Source organism: Hyperoodon ampullatus (genome assembly GCF_949752795.1).
Source record: "Hyperoodon ampullatus genome assembly, chromosome: 15".
NCBI classification, from domain to species: domain Eukaryota; kingdom Metazoa; phylum Chordata; class Mammalia; order Artiodactyla; family Ziphiidae; genus Hyperoodon; species Hyperoodon ampullatus.
The window spans coordinates 44083828-44107603 of record NC_136928.1 but is presented as its reverse complement, the minus strand read 5'-3'; the positions used below and the strand labels follow the sequence as shown (position 1 = coordinate 44107603).

At 40.0% G+C, this 23776-nt stretch overlaps 1 protein-coding gene across 2 annotated transcripts in view; it reads left to right on the top strand.

Moving 5' to 3' along the window:
- The window catches only part of ACYP2 (acylphosphatase 2), a gene marked incomplete at its 3' end in the record, with an annotated part of 273923 nt that overhangs the window by 99426 nt on the left and 150721 nt on the right, over positions 1-23776 (top strand). The window contains exons 1-3 of one of the 2 annotated variants that reach the window (XM_079720648.1): positions 6577-7018; positions 21971-21987; positions 23528-23637. In XM_079720648.1, the coding sequence (XP_079576774.1) occupies positions 6877-7018; positions 21971-21987; positions 23528-23637 (269 nt within the window). In that variant the 5' untranslated portion in view covers positions 6577-6876. Of the gene's footprint in view, positions 1-6576; positions 7019-21970; positions 21988-23527; positions 23638-23776 lie in introns of those variants that run through there. The other variant, XM_079720649.1, reaches the window with a different exon arrangement.

The following is a 23776-nucleotide window of genomic DNA, read 5'->3' as shown; positions in this document are numbered from 1 at the left end:
TCTAGTTGCGGTGAGCGGGGTCTACTCTGTTGCAGTGTGGGGTCTTCTCATTGCCGTGGCTTCTCTTGTTGCGGACCACAGGCTCTAGGTGCACAGGCTTCAGTAATTGTGGCTCGCAGGCTCAGTAGTTGCGGCTCACGGGCTTCAGTAGTTGCGGCGCACGGGCTCTAGAGCACAGGCTCAGTACTTGTGGCGCGCGGGCTTAGTTGCTCCGTGGCATCTTCCTGGACCAGGGCTTGAACCCGTGTCCCCTGCATTGGCAGGCAGATTCTTAACCAGTGCGCCACCAGAGAAGTCCTATAATCTTTCAATGGCAATTTATCTTTCAGAATTCTATGCTTTATTACCGTTCTTGGCTTGCTTTTTCTTTTTTTCCATTTTTATAAATTTACTTATTTATTTATTTTTGGCTGCATTGGGTCTTTGTTGCTGTGCACGGGCTTTTCCTAGTTGTGGCGAGCTGGGGGCTGCTCTTGCTTGAGGAGCGCAGGCTTCTCATGGCAGTGGCTTCTCTTGTTGCGGAGCACAGGCTCTAAGCGCGTGGGCTTCAGTAGTTGTGGTTCACGGCTCTAGAGTGCAGGCTCAGTAGTTGTGGCACACGGGCTTAGTTGCTCTGCGGCATGTGGGACCTTCCCAGACCAGGACTCGAACCCCTGTCCCCTGCATTGGCAGGCGGATTCTTAACCACTGCACCACCAGGGAAGTCCCTTGGCTTGTTTTTTCTTACAGTCTTTATTTCTTCTGTTTGTAAGCACTGAAAAACAAAATTTTTTTTTGTTTTTGGCTGCACATCGCAGCTTGAGGGAAGTTAGTTCCCCGACCAGCAATTGAACCTGGGCCTACAGCAGTGAAAATGAGGAGTCCTAGCCACTGGACTGCCAGGGAATTCCCAGCACTGAAAATTTTAATGCTTCTTTATTGACAGGAGGAGGATGGCACATTTGAACTTTCATTCTGCTTAAACTTTGACTTACCCCTATTGTGAAGATTTTGCTCCCAGACATTGCATTTGGTCAAGGTTCAGTTACAAAAAACCCCAACAACAACAACAAAAACCTTTCTGGACAGTTAAAACAGAAATAGATTTAACATTGGGTATTAAATAGCTTATTGAATTGTTGGGAGGACTAGTGAAAGAAAGAATCTCTGGGTCAGTGGTTCTCAACCTTAGCTTTGTGTCCCAAGCATCTGGGTTGTTTTTAAGAATATCGATTCTGGAATCCACTGCAGACATATTGAATCAAAACCTCAGGGCATGTGTATGTGTAGAATTAATAAGGTCCCCTGGTGATTTTAATATGTAGCCAAGGTTGAGAACCACTTTGAGGCTGAGGTTTCAGGATCAATCTCAAGCAGAACTGGGCCACCAAGGGAGCTAATGATTCTTCTGCAATCAGGAAACCATGTATTGAATTGGGAAGCTGCTGGCTTTAAAACTATGTCTTTCCTGCCACCATCAGGAAGCTGCCATGTTCTGGAAACTGCCACATCCTGGAAGCTGCTACTCCAGAACCTGGTACATGATACTAACTAGTAAAATGCACGTCCTGCACCCTGACTCTCAGTGCCAAGAGGCCGCAGTCATGGTGACCTCAGTTAATGCCATAGAAAAACTAAGCTCCTCCATTGTGCCTGTCATGGAACCAGCAGCAGAGGGCTCCGGCCTCAGTCATACCCTCCCTCCACATCTAGCATGGTGTTTCTGATGGTGAATCCTCTATAACAGAAGGAATCCTAATTGCAAGGATGTAGCTTTAACCTTTCCAGCTCTACAGAATAGGAAAGCAAGCTAGAAGGAGATTGGAATGGATGTTGTATACCCATCCTGTGATCTAGCAAAGGCATCATGAAGTAGATGAGTTGCTTTTTGTTTTGTTTTGTTTTGTTTTTTGTTTTTTTGCGGTACGCGGGCCTCTCACTGTTGTGGCCTCTCCCATTGCGGAGCACAGGCTCCGGACGCGCAGGCTCAGCGGCCATGGTTCACGGGCCTAGCCGCTCTGCGGCATGTGGGATCTTCCCGGATTGGGGCACGAACCCGTGTCCCCTGCATCGGCAGGCGGACTCTCAACCACTGCACCACCAGGGAAGCCCAATGAGTTGTTTTAAACACTGGAGAAGCCTTGATGTCACACTAGCCCAGATCTAAGGGTAAATGTAATTCATACCTTTCAGGGGATAAGTGTGTGCATGTGCATGTGCATGTGCGTGTGCATGTGTGTAGGTATGTACACTAAGTAGGAATCAGAAGGGATGTCTTCCCCTGACAGGCTCCTTGTTTCCATAGGAAAAGCGGACCTGAGACTGGCTCAATTCTGTAAGTCTGTGCTTGGGAGGGGTTAGGAGGGGAAGGGCCTACGTTGCCTAATTTTTTGAGTTAAGTGTCTGTTCCTTTCTCCTCTTCTCTATCTTGGAGCTATAGCACAGAGCCTGGGCACATTCTGTTTAAAACTTGGCTTTGCTATTTGTTGCCTTTGTGAGGTGTCCAAGCAGCAGTATCTGTCATTTTGTCCCCTCTTTAGCTAATCTTAACTTTATCCTTCCCTCATCAAGACCTCTAGATGCATATTTCATGTTTTCTAAAGCACTCAGTGCTAAGCATAATATTTTCCCATAGTTTCCTCGCTTCTGGATATGTTGTTATTCATTTTATATATTTTCTTCTTTTGGAAATGAACTATGTTTCCATAACACGTTCTTTTCATTAATTGAGGTATGATTATATTTAATTATTTATTTGTGCTTCTTTATCCAGTTAAGATCTGCTTTAATGCTTTGAAAATCAACTGTTTAATCCTTAGTGTGAGCATGACTTACAAGTTCACTAAAAATTTAATTCATGTCCCATATACTGAAATAGTTTAAAAATATTTTAAAATTAATAATGCTATTCATGCACTACAGTGAGAAATTATTTTGAAATGTTATTATGTGAATATATAACAGGATATTAAAATGGACTTTTGAAAAGTAAACTTTTTATTTTAGGACAGTTTTAAATTTATGAAAGTATTATGAGGGACTTCCCTGGTGGTCCAGTGGGTAAGACTCCACACGCCCAATGCAGGGGGCCCAGGTTCAATCCCTGGTGGGGGAACTAGATCCCACATGCGTGCCGCAACTAAGAGCCTGCATGCTGCAACAAAAGATCTTGCATGCTGCAACTAAAATGTGCCGCAACTATTATGAAGCTAGTACAGAGAGTTCCTGTATACCCTACACTCAGTTTCCCCTATTATTAATGTCTTACGTTAGTATGGTACATCATTTGTCACAGTTAATGAACCAACACTGAAACCTTACTATTAACTAAAGTTCATACTTTATTCAGATTTCATCAGTTTTTACCTAGTCCTTTTTCTGTTCCAGAATCCCATCCAGAATACACATTACATTTGGTCATCATGTCTCCTTTGGCTCCTCTTGGTTGTTTCTCAGGACATCCTTGTTTTCCTTGATAGTTTTGAGTATTATTGGTCACATATTTTGCAGAATGAAATGGACCCTTACATTTTAAATTTTATTTTAAAACTTTACATAAAAATTTCAAACATACACAAAATTAGAGATAGTATAATGAATCCCCATGTACCCCTGATGCAGCTTCAATAACTATCTCTAATTTACTAAGCTTGTTCTATCTACACTGTTCTACTCCCAACCCCAAGGGTTTTAAAGCAAGTCCCAAATATAACTTCATAGCATAACTTCATAGCATAGCACACATATATTTCAGTACATACCTCTAACAGGTAAGGCCATTTAAAAAAAATACACCCCCAATGAATAATCACACAACAAATTTAAAGATAATTCTGTAATATTTAATAGTCAACCTGTGGTCAAATTTCCCCAGTGGTCTCACAAATGTCTTGAACTTATAAATTCAAATCAGGATCCAAATGAGGTTTATATTGAATTCTGTTGATTTGAAAAATGGGACTTCTCAGTTTTAGCTGAGACCTGAGACTCAAAACAAATCAATAGTTATACCCACATTACAATCTGGGATGCTAAACTAGCTATGTTGTCCAAAAGGGGTGTTTAAAACTGGTTTTAAAATCCTGACCCCAACACCCTCCTCAGGCTCAAGAGGATTTCTTTGGGGAAAGTTTAGAGGAGCTGTGGCTTTTCCCTCTTTGCCCCTCCCCCACCATGGGAGAGAGAAACAGGGTGTTTTCCCTTCACTGCATGCCTAGTGAGAGGGTCTTTAAAAGAACCACTTTGAGAGCTTGGCTTTTACTCCTTGAAGCTAGAAGGGACTGGTATTTGACCCAGACCCGCAGCAAGTAAAAAGGACAGGCTGTGGCTGGAGATACCTGAATAAAGCCTACCAAGTGGAGCAAAAAGAGGTGGTTGAATTCAGAGCAAACTGTGACTTCTATCAGTGGTAGGGCAGAAATATGAGTCCCCACAATTAGATGTGATGGGAAGGAGGCATCTGGTCTTGTGGTCATTTTAAAAGAAATCCCACCCATGCAGCCTTCTACCTGGGGGCTAGTCTCTCAGAGGAAACAGGTTTTTAATTTCAACCAGCAGTAACACAAAGCCAAAGTTATTGCTCAGGTTTCAAAATTAAAACTTTTCACCTAAGTTAATCATGTATGTGAAGAGCTTGCTTACATCTGTTTGCATCAAAAGCCAAATAATCATATACTTATACAGTGTTGGTAATTTTATGTTTAAATTGGTACAGCCCTTTGAAAAATGATTTGGTAATGTGTATCAGAAACAATACACACTTGTACCCTTTGATTTGGTACTCTAAATTCTACCCTAAATGATTTTTAAATATGGGAAAGAAGCTATATGAAGGAATATTTCCTTCACAATATTTTTTATGGTAGTGAAAAATTAGAGGCAACCTGAGTATGTAACAACAGGGACTTATTAGTAGGTAAACTTACGGTTATACCTACTTAACAGAGTATCATGAAATTACTAAAATATTCATTACAAAAAACTATAACATGGAAAAAGAAAGAATAAAAGTTGAATTTATACAACGATATTAACTACTTAAAACATATATATAAGAGAATACACAAAAAAGATAAAAGTTGTGTTAGGGTTATGGATTTTTTTCTTCTATTTTTAAAAATTTCTCTAATTATGCACAAATGTTTTTGTTGTTTAAAATTAGCTGAAGCATTAGCAACATTTGCTTAAAATTTTTAGTCTTAGAATCACATATATTGGCAATTCATGCTGAAATGGTACATAAAAATTTGTTTGCTAATTTCAGCTGTTGGCAGACACAGTCAATTTTTTAGCTAAGCAAATGTCAACTGTTGCCATTGCGCTTCCAAAATTACAATAAAGCTACATAATAACTGGCAGGAGTACTCTTGGGTAAATGTGGAGAAAAGTCAAAGATTGATTAAAAAAAGGAAAATGTCAACCTTCCCAGTCAGTGACAAGATCTTTGATAGGCAGGGACAGGACCCAGTTTGAGATCTTACTTCTTGGAAGGCACAGTACTAGTGCGGAAGACAGTAAATAACTAGTAAATAACTAGGATGAAATCTGGTAAGCACTTGCACAGGCAACTGAACAGGATATGGGAAGATTTGGGAACTGGAATAGGTATTCCAGATAAAGTAGATCCAAGAGCAAAGATTTTTTTAAAGTCAGGGTGTGTTCAGAGAGCTGAATAACTCAAAGTGTCTTGACAATAGGTTACCTATAACCTATAGGATGGGTAGAAGCAGGTAATAAGAGGTTAGTGGAGGCTGAAGACCTTCAGTTTTATTTGGAATGCAGTGTAGAGACTGTGAAGTCATTGAAAAGAATGACATAAGATCTATGTTGATTCTAGGGTCTGCATGGAGTGAACTGGAAGGGAGATGAGAGGAAGATGTAAGTTGTGAGGATTCTGCAATAAACCGGAATCTTCATTACATAAAATTACCGGATTAGCACTTCCAGAATATATTTTACTGTAAATGATTTAACCACATTCCAAGCAAGTTTTAGATGATTTTTGGTGCTAATAGAATTGGCACATAACATTGAATCAGATTGCAGAGGATTATTTTAATTATATGGCCAGATGCAGAGAAATATGTAAAGACATCGAAGCCAACAAATATGTTGAGAAAGGCAAATTCTCACAAGTAAAAGGATTTTGATTTCTAGAAGGCAGCAGATTATCAATAGCTGTATACAGATTCTCTGGAGTTGTGGGTTGCTTCATAACAGCTCACCAGGAAGTAAAATTTTCTAAAGTATAAACTGCTTTAACCTTCTAGGCAATTGGGGGCATTGCTGAACAATGATCAAGATCATAAAAAAGCTATACGAGTTCACAGCAGACAAGATTTTTTGTTTCCATTAAAGTTTCTTGTCCCAGAATATATCACCATCCATTTAGAATATGGATTCAGGCCCAAAGCTTTTCTGACTCAATAGAAAAGAGGATGAAGATGTCACCTTAAGAACGGCTCAAAATCGCCTGATACATTTGGCAGTTACCTAAACGTTTAATAAAAATTTACTCACTAACCAAATACTCTCAGTCACCGAGCTAGCAAGTCTTTCATTTCAAAAGAATCATTTTGGGGTACCAAACTATTGACATCTGGGCCAAGCCTCCGCTTTTATTTAAATACAAACACTGACAAAGAAGCGCAGCGCTTCGTTAAATCGCAGGGACGCGTAGCTGGCATCCCTCCTGGGAAGCGAGTCTGGTTCCACCACGAGGGAGGGGCAGGGAAAGGAGACCTCGGGCGCCAGGGACCTAGCGCGCTCTTCCTTCCAGGCGTCCCGGGCTGCCCTCACTACCAGTCCCCGCCGTCTCATTTGCCGCCTTCCGACGCGTGACCCCGGCGCGCTCGCGCCCCGGGCTGGTGACAGGCGCGGGGTGCGCCGAGCGGTCCCATGTGCGCCCTCCCTCTCGCGGCCGCTGCAGTCACCGCGCCCCGAATCCAGCTCCAGCTCCTCGGCAGAGGCCTCGCCGCCGCCATGTCTACCGCCAGGCCACTCAAATCCGTGGACTACGAAGTGATCGGGAGAGTGCAGGGTAGGGGACCCCCTTACAGTGGGAGATCAAAAAGGTGTTGGGGAGGAAGAGTAGAAAGCTTCGACAAGCACACCCCATCTTAAGGACGCCCTGCCCCGTAGCGGCTGGGACTTCCGCTCGGCCATGACACAGCAGCCACGGGTGGGCAGGAGGCGAAGGGCGCATGCGCTGAAGAGCTGGGGTGGGCGGGCTGGTGGGGAGGGGAGCGGAGCCGGGGAAAGACTGGGAGAAGGAGGAACAGCCGGGGGCAGGGAGTGGGCCACTTAAGGGGGTCCGGGGAGTGCGGACCGAGAGGACAAAATGAAGTGGGGGAAGGAAAGAAGAGAGGGTCTTTGAACTAGTGGTCCCCGTTACTTACCACTGAACTACTGCGCTTGACTTGAGTTCAGGATGGAGACCTAAGATGGTGTTTGAGGGTTCTCTTTGTAGGAGATTATACTTTTTTTTTTCCTGTATAGCTTCTAAAAGAATTATTAAGTTGTTATCTAATTTTTGTTTCATTATAAGTTTAAATCGTTGTAGAGGATGTCATGTCTGGCTTATTGTAACTATCGTTATTTCTAACTTAAAATGTTAAATCACTGAAATTTATCCAATGGAATATAAATATGGTAGTGATTTAATATTTGCCATCATTCATTCAAAGTAAAGCTTTTTAACAGTGGGAAATTTTGCATCATACCTTTTCCTCTTTGAATTTGATTTCCATTTCATTTCCCCCACAGAATTTTATCCCACTGTTATGCTTGAGCAATTTCTAATTGGTCACCTACCAAACTTCTCTGCAATATGTATGTGCATATGTATGTGTATATATATACACACATACATATATTTTCTTAATTTCCTTTGACCATAAAACTCTATTTTTTTTTTCTTTTGGCTTGAGTTACTATTGTGACTATTATTAGAATACACTTGATGAAAATAATATAAATACATTTAAAAGTGTGATAAACATTATTAAAATTTAAAAGGTAAATTTGTTTTGGAAATTTATTTCTTAAGGGGAAAGCTGGGGGTTTTATGGAACATTGATTAAAGGGTTGAGTTATCTTTGTATTTTGGTATTCTAGAGGTTTTTACACTTTGGGGCAGCGTACCAGGATAAGAAAAAGGATGGGTGAGTGTATGCCTTTTGTAAAGAAATAGCTTTTTCTTTCAAAGGGTAACTGTGAGAAGGGAGGTAGGAAAGGAGAATCATGGCAGATTACAGGTGTCTCCTCAGACAAGTCAGTTTTAGGGAAAAAAAAAAAAAGGAAGTTCTAGATACAGAAATTGATTACTTAAAATTATTCATGCTTTGTACCCTTTAGAATGTCTTCGGTACACCCAGCGGTATGGTATCCTAGATTGAAAACTACCCCAAAAAGTCATTGAAACATGTATATAAAAATGAAAATGGTGGCAAAGATCACTTGACAAACTATTTGGTCTGCTGGACAGAGACGGGAGTAGTTAAGGAGCATGTGTGTGCACGTGTGTGCGCACATGTGTGACGTTTACTGAGGGTGTGTGACGTTTACTGAGGGTGTACCATGTGCTGAGCATCCTACTATTATTTACTTAATCTTAATCACAATTTTGTGAGATATATGTCTTAGTACTGTTTCAACAATGCTAAAATAGGTAGAGTGTCAGTAACTTGGACAAGCCGTTAGTGGACAAATGGGATTTGATCCTGTATCTCTCTAACTCTAAAACCTGCACTTTCCCATTAGATGAGGTTTTCTGATAACACATAATGTATTTCTATTATTTTTTTATTTTATTTTATTTTTTTTTGCGGTACGCGGGCCTCTCACTGTTGTGGCCTCTCCCGTCGCGGAGCACAGGCTCCGGACGCGCAGGCCCAGCGGCCATGGCTCACGGGCCCAGCCGCTCTGCGGCACGTGGGATCCTCCCGGACCGGGCACGAACCCGCGTCCCCTGCATCGGCAGGTGGACTCTCAACCACTGCGCCACCAGGGAAGCCCTATTTCTATTCACTTTAACTATGTAATTGCACTTTGTCCATATGGTGGTCACATGGTATATGAAGATCAATTTGGGGCAACAGTATACATAATAGGAAAGAGAAATGTACGATATATAAACAGTGGGGTTTAAAAATCAGCTTTAGGGCAATAACTCTGTTGTTTACAGTATGTTAAATGGAAGAGAGTACATGCATACTATTGATTTATCAAGGCCTAGTATGTGGGACAAGTTCACAATCACATACTTGCACACATATACACCAACATTTGCTGAGAATTTAGGATGTGCCAAACTCTGTACTCATTTAATCGTCAACCCTACGACCTCAACCATTTTCCTCATTTAACAAATGGAGAAATTAAAGCATAGTGAAGTAACTTTCCCAGGTTACAGAGTGAGTTAAGTGGTGGCGCTGGGATTTGAACCTTGACAGTTTTACACCAGGGCCCATGCTCTTAATCACTATATCCTACTGATCCTCCTCTCAATACCTTTTCCACCTTTATTTTGCCTTCCTCCGAACCTATGAACCGAACACATACATACACTGATGCAGGACATTTGGACCTGGCCATCTAGACCATTCCAGATGATTCTGAGGATGTTTTTATGGTCTTTTTGACTCCAAGGAAGTTTGACCTTGTCGGTAGGCAATCAGCACATTCAAAACTGCAGTCTCTGACTCTCTCTCTGTTGCTTGCTGGCACTATCACTGTTGCTGTGTATCAGTCTGCGTCTCTCTGTGTCTCACAGAACTGCTCACAATTTTTTAGTGGATTACCTAAGAAATAAATACAAGCCACTAGCTTTTTGTCTGAGTCATAATGATAGTGTAGAAATAATTGACAATAAATGATAAAAAATTTTAATTTTATTTTAATAAGGTAAAATGGAGAATGATTAAAGGGATCTTTAAAAAGTGTGGAATAATAAAATCTTAGTGAGTACTCACTTGTTAGAAATAATGGCTATGAAGGTACATTTACAATGGAGGAAGCTATAATTAGGAACATTGAATATGGACAAGATATAGATTGATAAATAAAATTGTCATTAAAATATTTAAATGAAAAATGTTCTTAATGAAAATTGCTTCAATGATATAAAAATTAATATGGAAAATGATTTAACTGTCTTGTTCTGATGGAAAATTGATCAGTGAATTGAATTAGCGTGACGGAGCTTATGACAGATAATATTTTCTGACCAAAAACGGGGTGTGCTGTTATATTTGTATTTAGAATGTTTGAATTTAAATCATCCTTGGTACCAAAATGGTAGTCAGAATGTTCTAGGGGTCAAATATACTCTGCCTTGTTCTCCAATACACACACCCTAATTTGCAAACAGATTGCATTTCAAGAACTAGTTTATAAATTGGTTGTTTGAAATTCAGGAAAATACATTTATAGAAATAATATTACAAATAGTGGGTTTATTTCTCAGGCCCTTCTGCAGAGTCCACTCGTAGAGCTATAGGCTTGTTGACAGAAATAATCAATAAACAATCTATAATTGGAATAGAAAAGAGTTTTATTTCAGCCAAACTGAGGACTATAGCTGGGGAGACAGTCTCTCAGGTAATTCTGAGGAACTGCTCTGGAGAAGCATGGTTTCCAGCACAGTTTTATATCTTGTCAGAACAAAGAACATCTAACAGATCAGCGGTTCATTCCTTCAAGGTTTCAAAAAAACAGATCAGCATGTACACAGTGAGCCAGTATGTCCTTGGCACCTGGGAAGAGAGTCCTATCATCAAAGAAGTACCAGCATTGGCATCCCAGAAAGGGAGGCATTTAATCTTTATTTTTAACATGGACATTCTGGTTTTTTTTTTTTTTTTTTTTTTTTTGTGGTACGCGGGCCTCTCACTGTTGTGGCCTCTCCCGTTGCGGAGCACAGGCTCCGGACGCGCAGGCTCAGCGGCCATGGCTCACGGGCCCAGCCGCTCCACGGCATGTGGGATCCTCCCGGACCGGGGCACAAACCCGTGTCCCTTGCATCGGCAGGTGGACTCTCAACCACTGCGCCACCAGGGAAGCCCAACATGGACATTCTTTACTTTTGGTTAAGGTGCCCTTTTCTTTAACAGTTAAAGCAGATGTACAGTGTTTGATAAGCCACAAACAGGCTGTTTTAGTTAGCGTAAAAGTCAAGTTAATTCCTGGATAAGCCAGAATGATTTTCCCATATCTCAATATGTGAATATTTCTTCCATCAGGCTGCTGCTGCTCTCCATTGCTGCTTCCTTCCCTCTATTTTTTTTAAATAATTTTTTTGTTTGTTTTAGAACAGTTTTAGAATTATAGAAAAGTTAGAAAGATACTATAGAGAGTTCCTGTATACTCCACATCCAGTTTCCCCTACTGTAAACATCTTACATTAGTATGGTACATTTGTCACAACTGGTGAGCCAATACTGATACATTATTTTTAACTAAAGTCTATACTTTATTCAGATTTCCTTAGTTTTTACCTAAAGTCCTCTTCTGTTCAGGATTCATCTAGGCTATCACATTACATTGAGTCATCTTGTCCCCTTAGGCTCCTTTACACTGTGATAGTTTCTCAAACTTGCCTTGTTTTCCATGACCTTGGCAGTTTGGAGGAGTACTTTGATGCCAGGTACCTTGTAGAATGCTCCCACACTGGTATTTGTCTGGTATTTTTGTTGTAAGACTGAGGTTGTGGGTTATCAGGAAGAGGACCACAGAGGTAAAGTGCCATTCTCATCAGCATATCAAGGGTACATGACTTATCACTGTTGAGGTTAACCTTGATCACCTGGCTGAGATAGTGTTTGTCCACTGTTAAGTTACTCTTTTTTTCCCCTCCCTTTCCATCATCTACTTTATCTCCATATTCTCAAGAAGCTCCATGCTTTTTTCCCACCAACTTCTGTTACATTGGGGGCTTTGGGATGAGGGATAGGGGAGTAGGGGACTGACCTCCTGGGTTTTTAGAGCATTTGTAACTGTGGCATGGCTTATAATGTTCCTATAAATGTTTAATTACAATTACATCAAGAATAATATGAAAATTTGAAAGAGAAATTGATTAAGCTGTGTATAGATGCTTTACCAACTCTCAGGTAAATACTGACGACACTTGTAGAAATGGACTGTGGCAATCTGTTGGTTTACCTGTGCATTAGAAATTTAACAGTTTGTTTTTGATGGGATTGACTCAGATTTAGAATGGGAGTAACTTATTAGACTACAGAAATAAATAGCAATTTTAAGATTGCTTAAAATGAAAATTAGGATAATTACTAAATAGCTTTGTCAGATACCACATAATTTAGGTGTATACATTTTTCCTTACGTAGACAGGTAATTGGAAAAGTTATGTTTTAGAGGTTGAAAATTTTAGTACATTAAAGTCAAGAAATACGATTAACTCTAATTCCCTTTCTCATCTTTCTTCCTATAGCATTTCATTTGTAGTTCTGTTCTACTTCTTGTTTTTACTTCTCCAAATCCATCCTCCCTTTTTAAAAAAAAAATTATTTATTTATTTATTTGGTTATGCCGGGTCTTAGTTGTGGCATGTGGGATCTTTAGTTGTGGCATGTGGGATCTAGTTCCCTGACAGGAATCGAACCTGGTCCCCCTGCATTGGGAGCATGGAGTCTTACCCACTGGACCACCAGGGAAGTCCCTCTCCGTTCAACTATAGTTATTTGTGTACACCTATCTGTGTCTCTCACTAGACAATAAGGATAGTATTGGGTGGGCCAAAAAGTGTCTTCGGTTTTTTAAGTAAAAATAAAAGACACATTTTTTCATTTTCACCAAGAACTTTATTGAACAAAGTATTCACCCTTTTGTTCCACTACCTTCTGCCATTTTTCAGGCAACTTCATGATTCCATCTTCCTAAAACTTTTTATCTTTTTGAGCAAAGAACTATTCCAGGTGCCTTTTACAGTCTTCCAGGGAATTGAAATTTTTTCCATTAAGAGAATTTTGTAAAGACTGAAATAAAGGGAAATCTGAAGGTGCAATGTCTGGTGAATATGGTGGATGAATCAGAACTTCCCAGCCAAGCTGTAACAGTTTTTGCTTGATCGTCAAAGAAACATGTGGTCTTGCATTATCCTGATGGAAGATTATGTGTTTTCTGTTGACTAATTCTGGACACTTTTCGTCAGGTGCCACTTTCATTTGGTCTAATTGGGAGCAGTGCTTGTTGGAATTAATCGTTTGGTTTTCCAGAAGGAGCTCATATTAGAGGACTCCCTTCCAATCCCACCATATACACAACATCACCTTCTTTGGATGAAGACCAGCCTTTGGTGTGGTTGATGGTGGTTCATTTCACTTGCCCCACGATCTCTTCCATTCCACATTGTTGTACAGTATCCACTTTTCATCACCTGTCACAATTTGTTTTAAAAACGGAATGTTTTCATTACATTTAAGTAGAGAATCGCATGCGGAAATATGGTCAAGAAGATTTTTTTCGCTTAACTTATGTGGAACCCAAACATCAAAGCGATTCACATAACCAAGCTGGGGCAAATGATTTTCAGTGCTTGATTTGGATGTTTTGAGTGTCGGCTATCTCCCGCGTGGTATAACATTGATTGTTCTCAATTATTGTTTCAATTTGATCACTATCAACTTCAGCTGGTCTACACAACTGTGGAGCATCGTCCAGTGAGAAATCTCCAGCACGAAACTTCGCAAACCACTTTTGACACGTTCGATCTGTCACAGCACCTTCTCCACACACCACACAAATCTTTTTTGGCATTTCAGTTGCGTTTTTACCTTTCTTGAAATAATAAAGCATAATACGCTAAAAATGTTGCTTTTTTTCTTCCATCTCCAATATTAAAATGGGTACACAAAAATTCACCAATTTTGATGTCTTTTTTAAAATGCTCACTGATATGACAAATGTCACATACAATCTAACAAAATTGTTTTGAATGAAGTTAAAGACAACTAAGTGCTACTAGAGCCATCTTATGGAAAAAACTGAACTAACCTTTTGGCCCACCCAATATTTTAAAGGTCAAGCTAGCTTGTTTTTATATCCCCTACAGGCTGTGCTTCTGGTGGGAACTTCCAAAGTATCTCAAATTAAATTCAAGTGCTTGGGATAGTTGGCTTAGAGAAGAAACAGTAGTATATTTGCTGTTTCGACTATTTGAAAGATGCCATTGTGTGTGGCTCCAGGGGACAGATCCTGGATGGATGTTGAAAGGTTAAAGTGAGGCAGAATTTTATTCCATAGAAGGAAGGACTTTCTAACAATTAAAGATGTTTAAAGTCATTAAAGGCTGTTTTGTAAGGTAGTGACTTGATGACTTCCTGCATTCAAAATTGACACATACAGTTTGATCCCAGGATGAAGGATTACAGGTTAATATGAAAATTTGATTTTACATGAAAGGATCCTGATGTTTAGAATTCATCATATGGTTTCTTTAAACATCAATACTTCTTTGTAGATTTAAAGTATGATTTGCTTTGCAAATATTCACCTCAGAGTTTCTCCCTGACACATCTTTTCACAAAGCAAGGTCCAGTTGCAGCTGACTGAGCCTTGATGGAGTGGCATATTTTGTTTGAGTCTCTCATAACTGAAGCGGCTGATGTCTGTCCCAGTTTCCAGAGCAGTGTGTCTGTAAAAAAACTGCATGTGTCATATCAGCTTCCCTTCTCTTTAGCAAGCAGGGTGAAAGCAGTGCAGAGAGGCCATGGAAGCCCATGGAAGCAACTTCTCCAGTATAGGCCCTGTCCTGAGAGTGCTCAGTTCCAGTCAGTGCTACTCAACTGCAGAAAATCTGTGTTCACATTCACTTTTTTTTCTATATGGACCTCCCTCTGTTGCACAGAATGCTTCAGACTAGGGATGGGGGCTCTCAGAAAGACTCTGAGAAAATTCCAGAGCTTTGAACAGTTAATTCCTGCATGGTTCACTGCTTCACAAAGTTAATGGGCTGGACGTCCTGACACCTCTTGATACACATTCCTTCTAAGACTTTAAAATATGGGTTGTGGGGCTTCCCTGGTGGCGCAGTGGTTGGGGGTCCGCCTGCCGGTGCAGGGGACGCGGGTTCGTGCCCCGGTCCGGGGGGATCCCACGTGCCGCGGAGCGGCTGGGCCCGTGAGCCATGGCCGCTGAGACTGCGCGTCCGTAGCCTGTGCTCCGCAGCGGGAGAGGCCACAGCAGTGAGAGGCCCGCGTACTGGAAAAAAAAAAAAAAAAAAAAAAAAAAAAAAAAATATGGGTTGTGGTTGAGGGACCCAGTAAACAACACCCCTTTTCATTATGTGAGTTATTGACAAGTAAGACAATGAATAAAGCAGAGTTTGGGGGATGTGTCTCAATCTTCAGGTAAGTAGACTTTGTAATAATCTGTACTGCAGAATTAAACACACCAACCCAGGCACCAGCAGGGCTCCCTCAACAGAACAGAAGGGATGATTCCTTTGAGTAACTAGTTCCCAGAAGGAAGAAGAGGAAGCACCTGGACTACATATGTTTCTCCTTCCAAACTTAACCATTAGATAAGTCACTGCATGTCCCCGAGGAGTTAGGAACAGGTAGAGAGTGGCCAAGAGTGACACACTAGTGGATATTTCTCCCCGTTAAAGGAACTATCACACGGGCAAAGAAACTTTCTCTCCCAGAAATAAGCAGTGACATCTAGAGGGAGCTCAACTATTTAGTTATGGTTTTAGTACTTCAAGATGATCTGCAGAGCAGAGTTTTTTGGTGTGGAATGATAGGAGAAGTCAGGGATGTTGTATGGAGAGCAAATTGGGGAATGACTGTCCTTGTTCTACAGAGAGAGAGAGGAAGGATGACGTCACAGTCCTGTTTCCTGCTTTCCTTTTTTGTGTGTGTGACATAAAAAAAAAAATTGAGATCTAATTCACATAATATTAAATTCACTCTTGTAACGCATTCAAACATACTAAATATACAGTGTTTTTTACTGTATTCACAATGTTTTGCAGCTTTCATCACTATCTAGTTTAGAATATTTCCATCACCCCAAAAAGAATCCCTGCCCCACAGTTCCCTTTACCAGTCATTCCGCATCCCCTACTACCCCCATCCCTCAGGGATGTCGCTGCCAAGGTCTCTGTGATTTCCTTGGACTTCCCTTCATGGTTTCAAGATGGCTGCTATCGCTCCAATCATTACATTCACCCTACAGTCAGGAAGAGAGAGGGAACAAGGATGAAACCCCTGGCTGAGACAGTCCCTGTCAAAGAGCTTTCTTGAAAGCTTCAACCAGTGACTTGGCTGAACCACTTGACATGGACCACCCCTTATAAGGAAGATCGGTAAATATAGAAGAGCATGTTGCTGCCTCAAGTAAAATCAGAATTCTGTTAGAAAAGCAGAAGGGGAAAATGGATTTTGTGTAGGCAACTAACAGTGTCTGTCACAGATATTCATATATTAAATACATTTCACAGCATAGTAATTACATTTGGTAGTCTTTCCCAAGTAGTGATGCAAAAGGACATACTACAGAAAGACTTTGATCTCCCTGGTCTCAATCTCAAAATATTTGGTTTATAACCAAGACAACCTAAATTTCTGTTAGATACCTATTGAATCTTTCACATATGATTTATCTCAGTCTTATTTTTTTTCCCATTTATCACTGCTTAAAGCAATGGGCAACACTTGTATTATCTACCCAATTTGTCAAGCAGTATGAACTTAGCCTAAAATTAAGTCTCTTAAACTTAAAGGACAATCCTTTAGTTATACTGTTTTAAGATCTGTTTAATAAATGTATGTGTGCCCTTACCATTCATAGTTACAAATACAGCCACCATGTCCTGCTCTAGTCTTCTATCCCAAGTCCTCTAAGCTCTGTAAGACAACCAATTTAACCATTTCTTTTTTCAGTTCTTATGGTTGTTAAGCCATTATTTATAAACAACATGCTCATATTAATATTTCCTGATTTGTCAACTTAGGCATTATGTAGTGACTTCTTGCTACCCTTTTTAATATATAGTATATTATATATAAATACACACATACACACATCAACCTATATATTATCATTTAGATAAAGCAGTAAAGTTCTGCTAGAATCAACACAGAAGTCTTATGATTCTTTCCAGCTTTGAGTACAGTAAATTTATCATCATCACTTTGAAATTAAACTTAAACTCTAATCAGTATGGTTGCATGTATATTTACAATGTTAATAATGAATTGCTACAGGACAGTAAAACAATTCACTTAAATATTTATCAGCTGGTTTTTCTTTCATTCATTTATTCAACAACTATGTGCCAAGCTCTGGTCTAGGTGCTGGGGACACAGTGTTGAACAAGACAGAAGAAAAAAAAAACAAATACCTAGTAATATCATATGGTAATCGGTTATGCATATCCAGGAAACATATAAGGATGCAGTGCGGGCTTCCCTGGTGGCGCAGTGGTTGAGAGTCCGCCTGCCGATGCAGGGGACACGGGTTCGTGCCCCGGTCTGGGAAGATCCCACATGCCGCGGAGCGGCTAGGCCCGTGAGCCATGTCTGCTGGACCTGCACATCCGGAGCCTGTGCTCCGCAACGGGAGAGACCACAACAGTGAGAGGCCCACGTACCGCAAAAAAAAAAAAAAAAAAGGATGCAGTGCTGTTTTAGATAAATTGGTCAGGGACTATTTCTCTATGGAGATGACGTTGGTGCAGAGACATGAATGATGAGAAGGAGCCAGCAAGGAGAATATCAGGGGGGAGAGCATTTCAGACAGAGGGAATAGTAAATGCAAAGGCCATGAGGCAGAAATATGCTTGGCATGTTGAGGGACATGAAGGAGAAAATTTTGGCTGGAATGGAATGAGCAGAGAGGAGTCCTAAGAGATGAGACAGAGCATTAGAAAGGGGCCTGGAGGATGTGGTAACCAGAATGTGTTTTATTTTGAGTGTGATAGGGAGCCACCAGAGGGTTTTAAGCTGGGAAAGGAAGTGATTTGATTTTACTTAAGGAAAGGAAACCACCTTGGCTGCTTTATGGAGACTAGACTGTAGGAGGGCAGAACTAGACATAGGGAGACTAACGAAGGGGGCCATTGCTGTGGATTAGTTGAGAGATTATGATAACTTGGACTACGGTGTAAAAACATTTTTGCCCATTTTTCTAGAAACAGTTGAAACAGAATTAAACTATTTTTTAGCAAGTCTTGAAAATGAAGTTTGGGGCTACAAATAATTGGTAAAATGAGTGCAATGACATGGTTTTGAATATTTAACTATGTGTGGTATCCAAATAGGTCATGATCCTGATTTGGGGACTTGCACATGCTCTTCCATCTTTAATGTTATTCCATTCTCATCATACTAATTTTTGCTCATCATTGAAGTATCAATGTCCCGTTTTCAATAAGCCTGCCCTAAAATTACCCAAGACTGGGTGGGTCATTTGTTTGTCCTGTGAACTCACACTTGCATCCTGGTTTATGCATCTTTCAACTCATAATTGTTCTATGTTTTATTTATTTTTAAAGTTTTATTTATTATTCTTTTTTCCCCAGTTTTATTGAGATATAATTGCCATACAGCACTATATAAGTTTAAGGTATACAGCATGATTTGACTTACGTCATGAAATGATTATCACAATAAGTTTAGTGACTATCCATCATCTCATATAGATACAAAATAAAAGAAAAAAAATAAATATTTTTCCTTGTGATGAGAACTCTTATGAGTTACTCTCTTCACAACTTTCATATGTAACATAAGCATAAGTTAATTTTATTTATCATGTTGTACATCACATCCCTAGTACTTATTTATCTTATAACTGGAAGTTTGTACCTGTTGTCTTCTACATTTTAATTGCCATTTTACTTGTCTATATTCCTCACTATACTGTAAGCTCCTAGATGGCAGGACTGTCTTATTTACTCATCTCATTCTCTGCAGAATTAGACAATGAATATTTGTTAAGTGAATAATCAGAATGTCTAAAAGTGTGCTTATTTAAAAAAAATATATTTATTTATATATTTGGTTGCACCAGGTCTTAGTTGTGGCAGGTGGGCTCCTTAGTTGCAGCATGTGGGCTCCTTAGTTGTGGCATGCGAACTCTTAGCTGCCGCATGCATGTGGGACCTAGTTCCCTGACTAGGGATTGAACCCAGGCCCCCTGCATAGGGAGCGCGGAGTCTTATCCACTGCACCACCAGGGAAGTCCCTAGTGTGCTTATTAAATATATGAGTTGCCTGATTCTTAGATTATGTCTGTGTGAAAAGAACATTTCATTAGCAGACTGGAGTAGGTAATTTCCTTAACCCTGCAATGTGTTGGATAACTCTTTTAAAAATTCCTCAAATCCTTTCACCTTAAGCAAATGACCTTTTTGTCATCAGTAAATAGATGGTGGAAGGGCTGCTGGGAATTCATAAATGTTGAAAGGATGTCGCTCTTCACCGGGGGTGGGGTGGGGTGGAGTGGGCAGCTTGTTGTTAACCTCCCTTTCTGGCAGCTCCGATGTTTCTGGCAGCAAGTAGTAAGGGTGGAGGGAGCAACCTAAGTGACAGGCTGCCTGCTCTGCTCCAGCACCAAATCCAGTTAGAGTGCAGGACAGGGTTTTTCGTCTTTTCATTGTCCATGGTTTCTTTCAAGTAGCGCTGTTGACCTGTAAAATAGCTGAAGCAATATTGACATGCAAGTACATGATTTATTACCAACACGAATTTGAACAGCATGAATGAGAAATGCATCAGACCTGCAGTACCCTACAAGATTGGAGTTTTCCCCTTTGAGATGCAATTCTTCACCTGAAATATAAATCCTTTTCAGACCTTTCCCAGACCTTCCTTTAAGGTGGAGCCAACCATTGATTCTAAACTTTAGCAGGCATAAAAATCACCTGGAGAGCATGTTAAAATTGGATTCCTAGATGCAACCTGCAGAGTTTCTGCTTCTTTAGTCCTGGGGAGGAGCTTGACAATTTGATTTTCTAAAAACCTCTCAGGTGATGCTGGTGCCTCTGGTTCATGGACCGGTCTGAATAGGAAAGAGCTGGACCATATGTTTCCAATTTCTGTTTACTTCAGTTGAATGTACTTTCTTTTCTTAATGCTAACATCATTTGGGGCTGTTCACTGTTGAGAAACTCAGAGGGGAATATGCACAATAGGCCTGGACCCAAACCTTCAACTCTGCTTAGTCAACGTCTTCTGGGATCCCCTCACTCCAGGAAAAAATGACTGCACACTTCACAGTTCTGCCTGTTTTGTCTCTTCTACGTGGTCTGGTTAACCTGAAGTTTCTCTTGAATTTTCTGCCCATTCCTTTTATATCTACTGACTCGTGTCTTTCCCTCCATCTATATAACAGATTACCCTTCTGGTTCTTCTTCACATCAATACTCCCCACTCATCCTTCCCTCACATTTATAGGTATCTTTTTTTTTTTTTTTTTTTTTGCGGTACACGGGGCTCTCACTGTTGTGGCCTCTCCCGTTGCGGAGCACAGGCTCCGGACGTGCAGGCTCAGCGGCCATGGCTCACGGGCCTAGCCGCTCTGCGGCATGTGGGATCTTCCTGGACCAGGGCACGAACCCGTGTCCCCTGCATCGGCAGGCGGACTCTCAACCACTGCGCCACCAGGGAAACCCCTAGAGGTATCTTTTAAAATATTTTTTATAGCCCCATAAGAATTTCATTTGTGATACTATCCTGTCTTTGTTGCTCCACTACTCTTTTTTTCTTCGTATTCATTTGGTACCACAATACACAACCCTCAGGAAACAAATGATACTCCTTGTTATTATAAATCTGCTTACAAAGCTACATAAAATTACCCAAGCCACTCATCTTGTCTTCTGTATCCTCTTAACCAGGCTCAACTGCTGTTTGGAGAAGCAATATCTTTTGACCTCTCTGAGATTGATTTGATCTATCCCCTGTGATTTGCCTATTTTTTTTCTAATTTTAAAAAATTCAGGTATAATTTACATGCAGTAATATTCACCCTTTTTAGTATACAATTCAATGAGTTTTGATAAATGCATACAGTCATGTAACCACCACCACTACCAGCACACTGAGACATAAAACAGTCCAATCACCCCAAAAGTTTCCCTTGTGCTCCTTTTCAGCACCCCACTCCTTCCCACTCCCGCCCTTGGCAATCACAGATCAGTTTCCTGTCCCTGTAGTTTTGCCTTTTCCAGAATGTGGAATTAAAATAGAAATGTTTTATTACATTTAAACTTGAATTTAGTCCTTGTATTTAAAGAAGACATTCTATTTATTTATTTATTTATTTATTTATTTATGTTTGGCTGCGTTGGATCTTCTTTGCTGCACATGGGCTTTCTCTAGTTGCGGCGAGCGGGGGCTACTCTTCGTTGCAATGTGCAGGCTTCTCATTGCCATGGCTTCTCTTGTTGCGGAGCATGGGCTATAGGCGCATGGGCTTCAGTAGTTGTGGCACGTGGGGTTCAGTAGTTGTTGCTCATGGGCTCTAGAGTACAGGCTCAGTAGTTGTGGTGCACGGGCTTAGTTGCTCCGTGGCAAGTGGGATCTTTCCAGATCAGGGCTCGAACCCGTGTCCCCTGCATTGGCAGGTAGATTCTTAACCACTGTGCCACCAGGGAAGGCCCTAAAGAAGACATTCTAAAAGCTGAGGGTGGGTAAGTTTTATGCCAGCACACTCAACTGTTCTTGTAGTAATTATTTTGTTTTATTTAGCATTTTAAAATAGAAGGAATATGCAGTTTGGCGTTTCATTATACTTTGGTTTCAGAATATTATTCTTTTTCTCCAAAAATAACCTTCCTTTTCTCTTTTTGTTTTGAAAGAAAAGAATTTTTTAAAAAACACTTTCTGAATACATTCAGATATTAAACGTTTTGTTCATTTCATTTACTTACTATTTAATAAACTAGATGAAAGCTAAGTCAGGAAATATGTAATTTTTTAAAGGTTGACAACCTGACATTTCTTTTCATCTTTCTCTTATACAGGTGTTTGCTTCAGAATGGTAAGTCACCAATCTGTTTATTATTTTTTGCCATCTCCCTCCCACCCCCACTGTTATTTAGTCACAGAGACAGAGCAGTTATCTACTTAGTGCTAATCTATTGCTAATTTCCTGTCCTCGACAGTGAATGAAGAAATATTTGTATTTCTTTCAAGTTACTGGTTGAGATTTTTATTAAGGATGTCTTTTAAAAGTAGCCTATTAAAAACATTACAGCCTTCCTAGTTTTCCGTTAATATTTCTATGAACTTCGAAAGTACCTCTCTTGGGGTGATCCAATTAAACATTTTGATTAGGTATATTTAATACACAGTGTGGGGTCTTCCACTTGTTCTGGATGGAAGAATCTCTTCAGTCAAGGGTACATATCTTGAATTGCAAAATGAGAAAAGCCCATTGTTGCATAAGGAAGTGGTTCCTAGGTTTTTAAAGTTAAAACTCCTTGCTGCCTTTTAGATACTTATTTTAAAATATTTATTTATTTTAAAATATTTATTTATTTTAAAATAATTTTAAAATATCTATTTTTAAAATATAATACTCCTTTCCTAAAAGTTAAACGTGTTATGTATTCTCACCTACTGTTTGAGCTGGGAATCACTAGCTAGGTCTCTGTTCCTAACCTCTAAGGGTTCTAACAGGTTCCCACAAGTCAAGTCTCTGCCTTTTGAGATAGTTGCATCCCCTGGAGTTCAGATTGTCTCCTTTTTCATTATTATCTATGAAGGCATGACATTTTCAGAGCCCAGCCCTTCCAGCAATCCTAGCTGTAATCATCTTGGTTTGTGCTGCTTCATTTAGTTGGGGACGTGGAGTGTAGAGCTCTTGGTCACCCTGGCCTCCAAACAGGAGAAGAGCAGGTTTCTAAAAAATGCTGGTATTCTGGCTCCACAAGAATTTTAGTGTGACGTAGTTAAAGTAATACAAAATAAAAATGTTTCTAGGTTTGCATGTGCTGGTAGCATAATTGAATTTGGAATCAGGAAAAGGAATTTTAAAAAACTATTACGAATAATAGGAGAAATAAATTTACTCATAGGCAATTATAACAATTGCGTGGCAAGTCCAGAATCAACAGAGAACATTGGAATCTTTTAATCCAATACTTTATGTTGATCATAACTGGATATTTTTGCTCAGTGATTAAGAATCTTGGAGTGATCATCATTTGAAACCCCGATTGACAGTGTAATTTAGCATTAGCAGGTTGTGAGGGCAAAGCAACTGAGTTTTATGGATTCCAAAACACATCATGGAAATTGTTTTCTGAAATAATTCCCACCATCAGTTTATTTTCTCATAACATGCTTGTCTTTACTGAATGTGGAATTTAGCACACACAAAAAAAATACCATTTAAACGAAAGTTTTTGTAAATATAGGTATTACTATAGGCCGGCTACACAATCTTTGGCATAGACTATATTTTAAAGTAATCAGCTTTTTTGTGACCATACCTTTTTGAATGTTAGAATCAAGTATGTTGTAAATTCAGACCTTTGATGATGGACTTCATCTCTCTTGTTTTCTCCTGAAACCAGTACACCGAAGATGAGGCAAGGAAAATAGGGGTGGTTGGCTGGGTGAAGAATACCAGCAAAGGCACTGTGACAGGCCAAGTGCAAGGCCCTGAAGATAAAGTCAATTCCATGTAAGTAATAAGACTAATAACACACTCATGCAACTTATGAACTTATTTCAATGTTTGGTTGTACAATAAGAATAGAATTGACGGACCAAATTTAGTTTGTAGATTGTCACTAAACCAACATGCTTTTAGGCAGACCAGC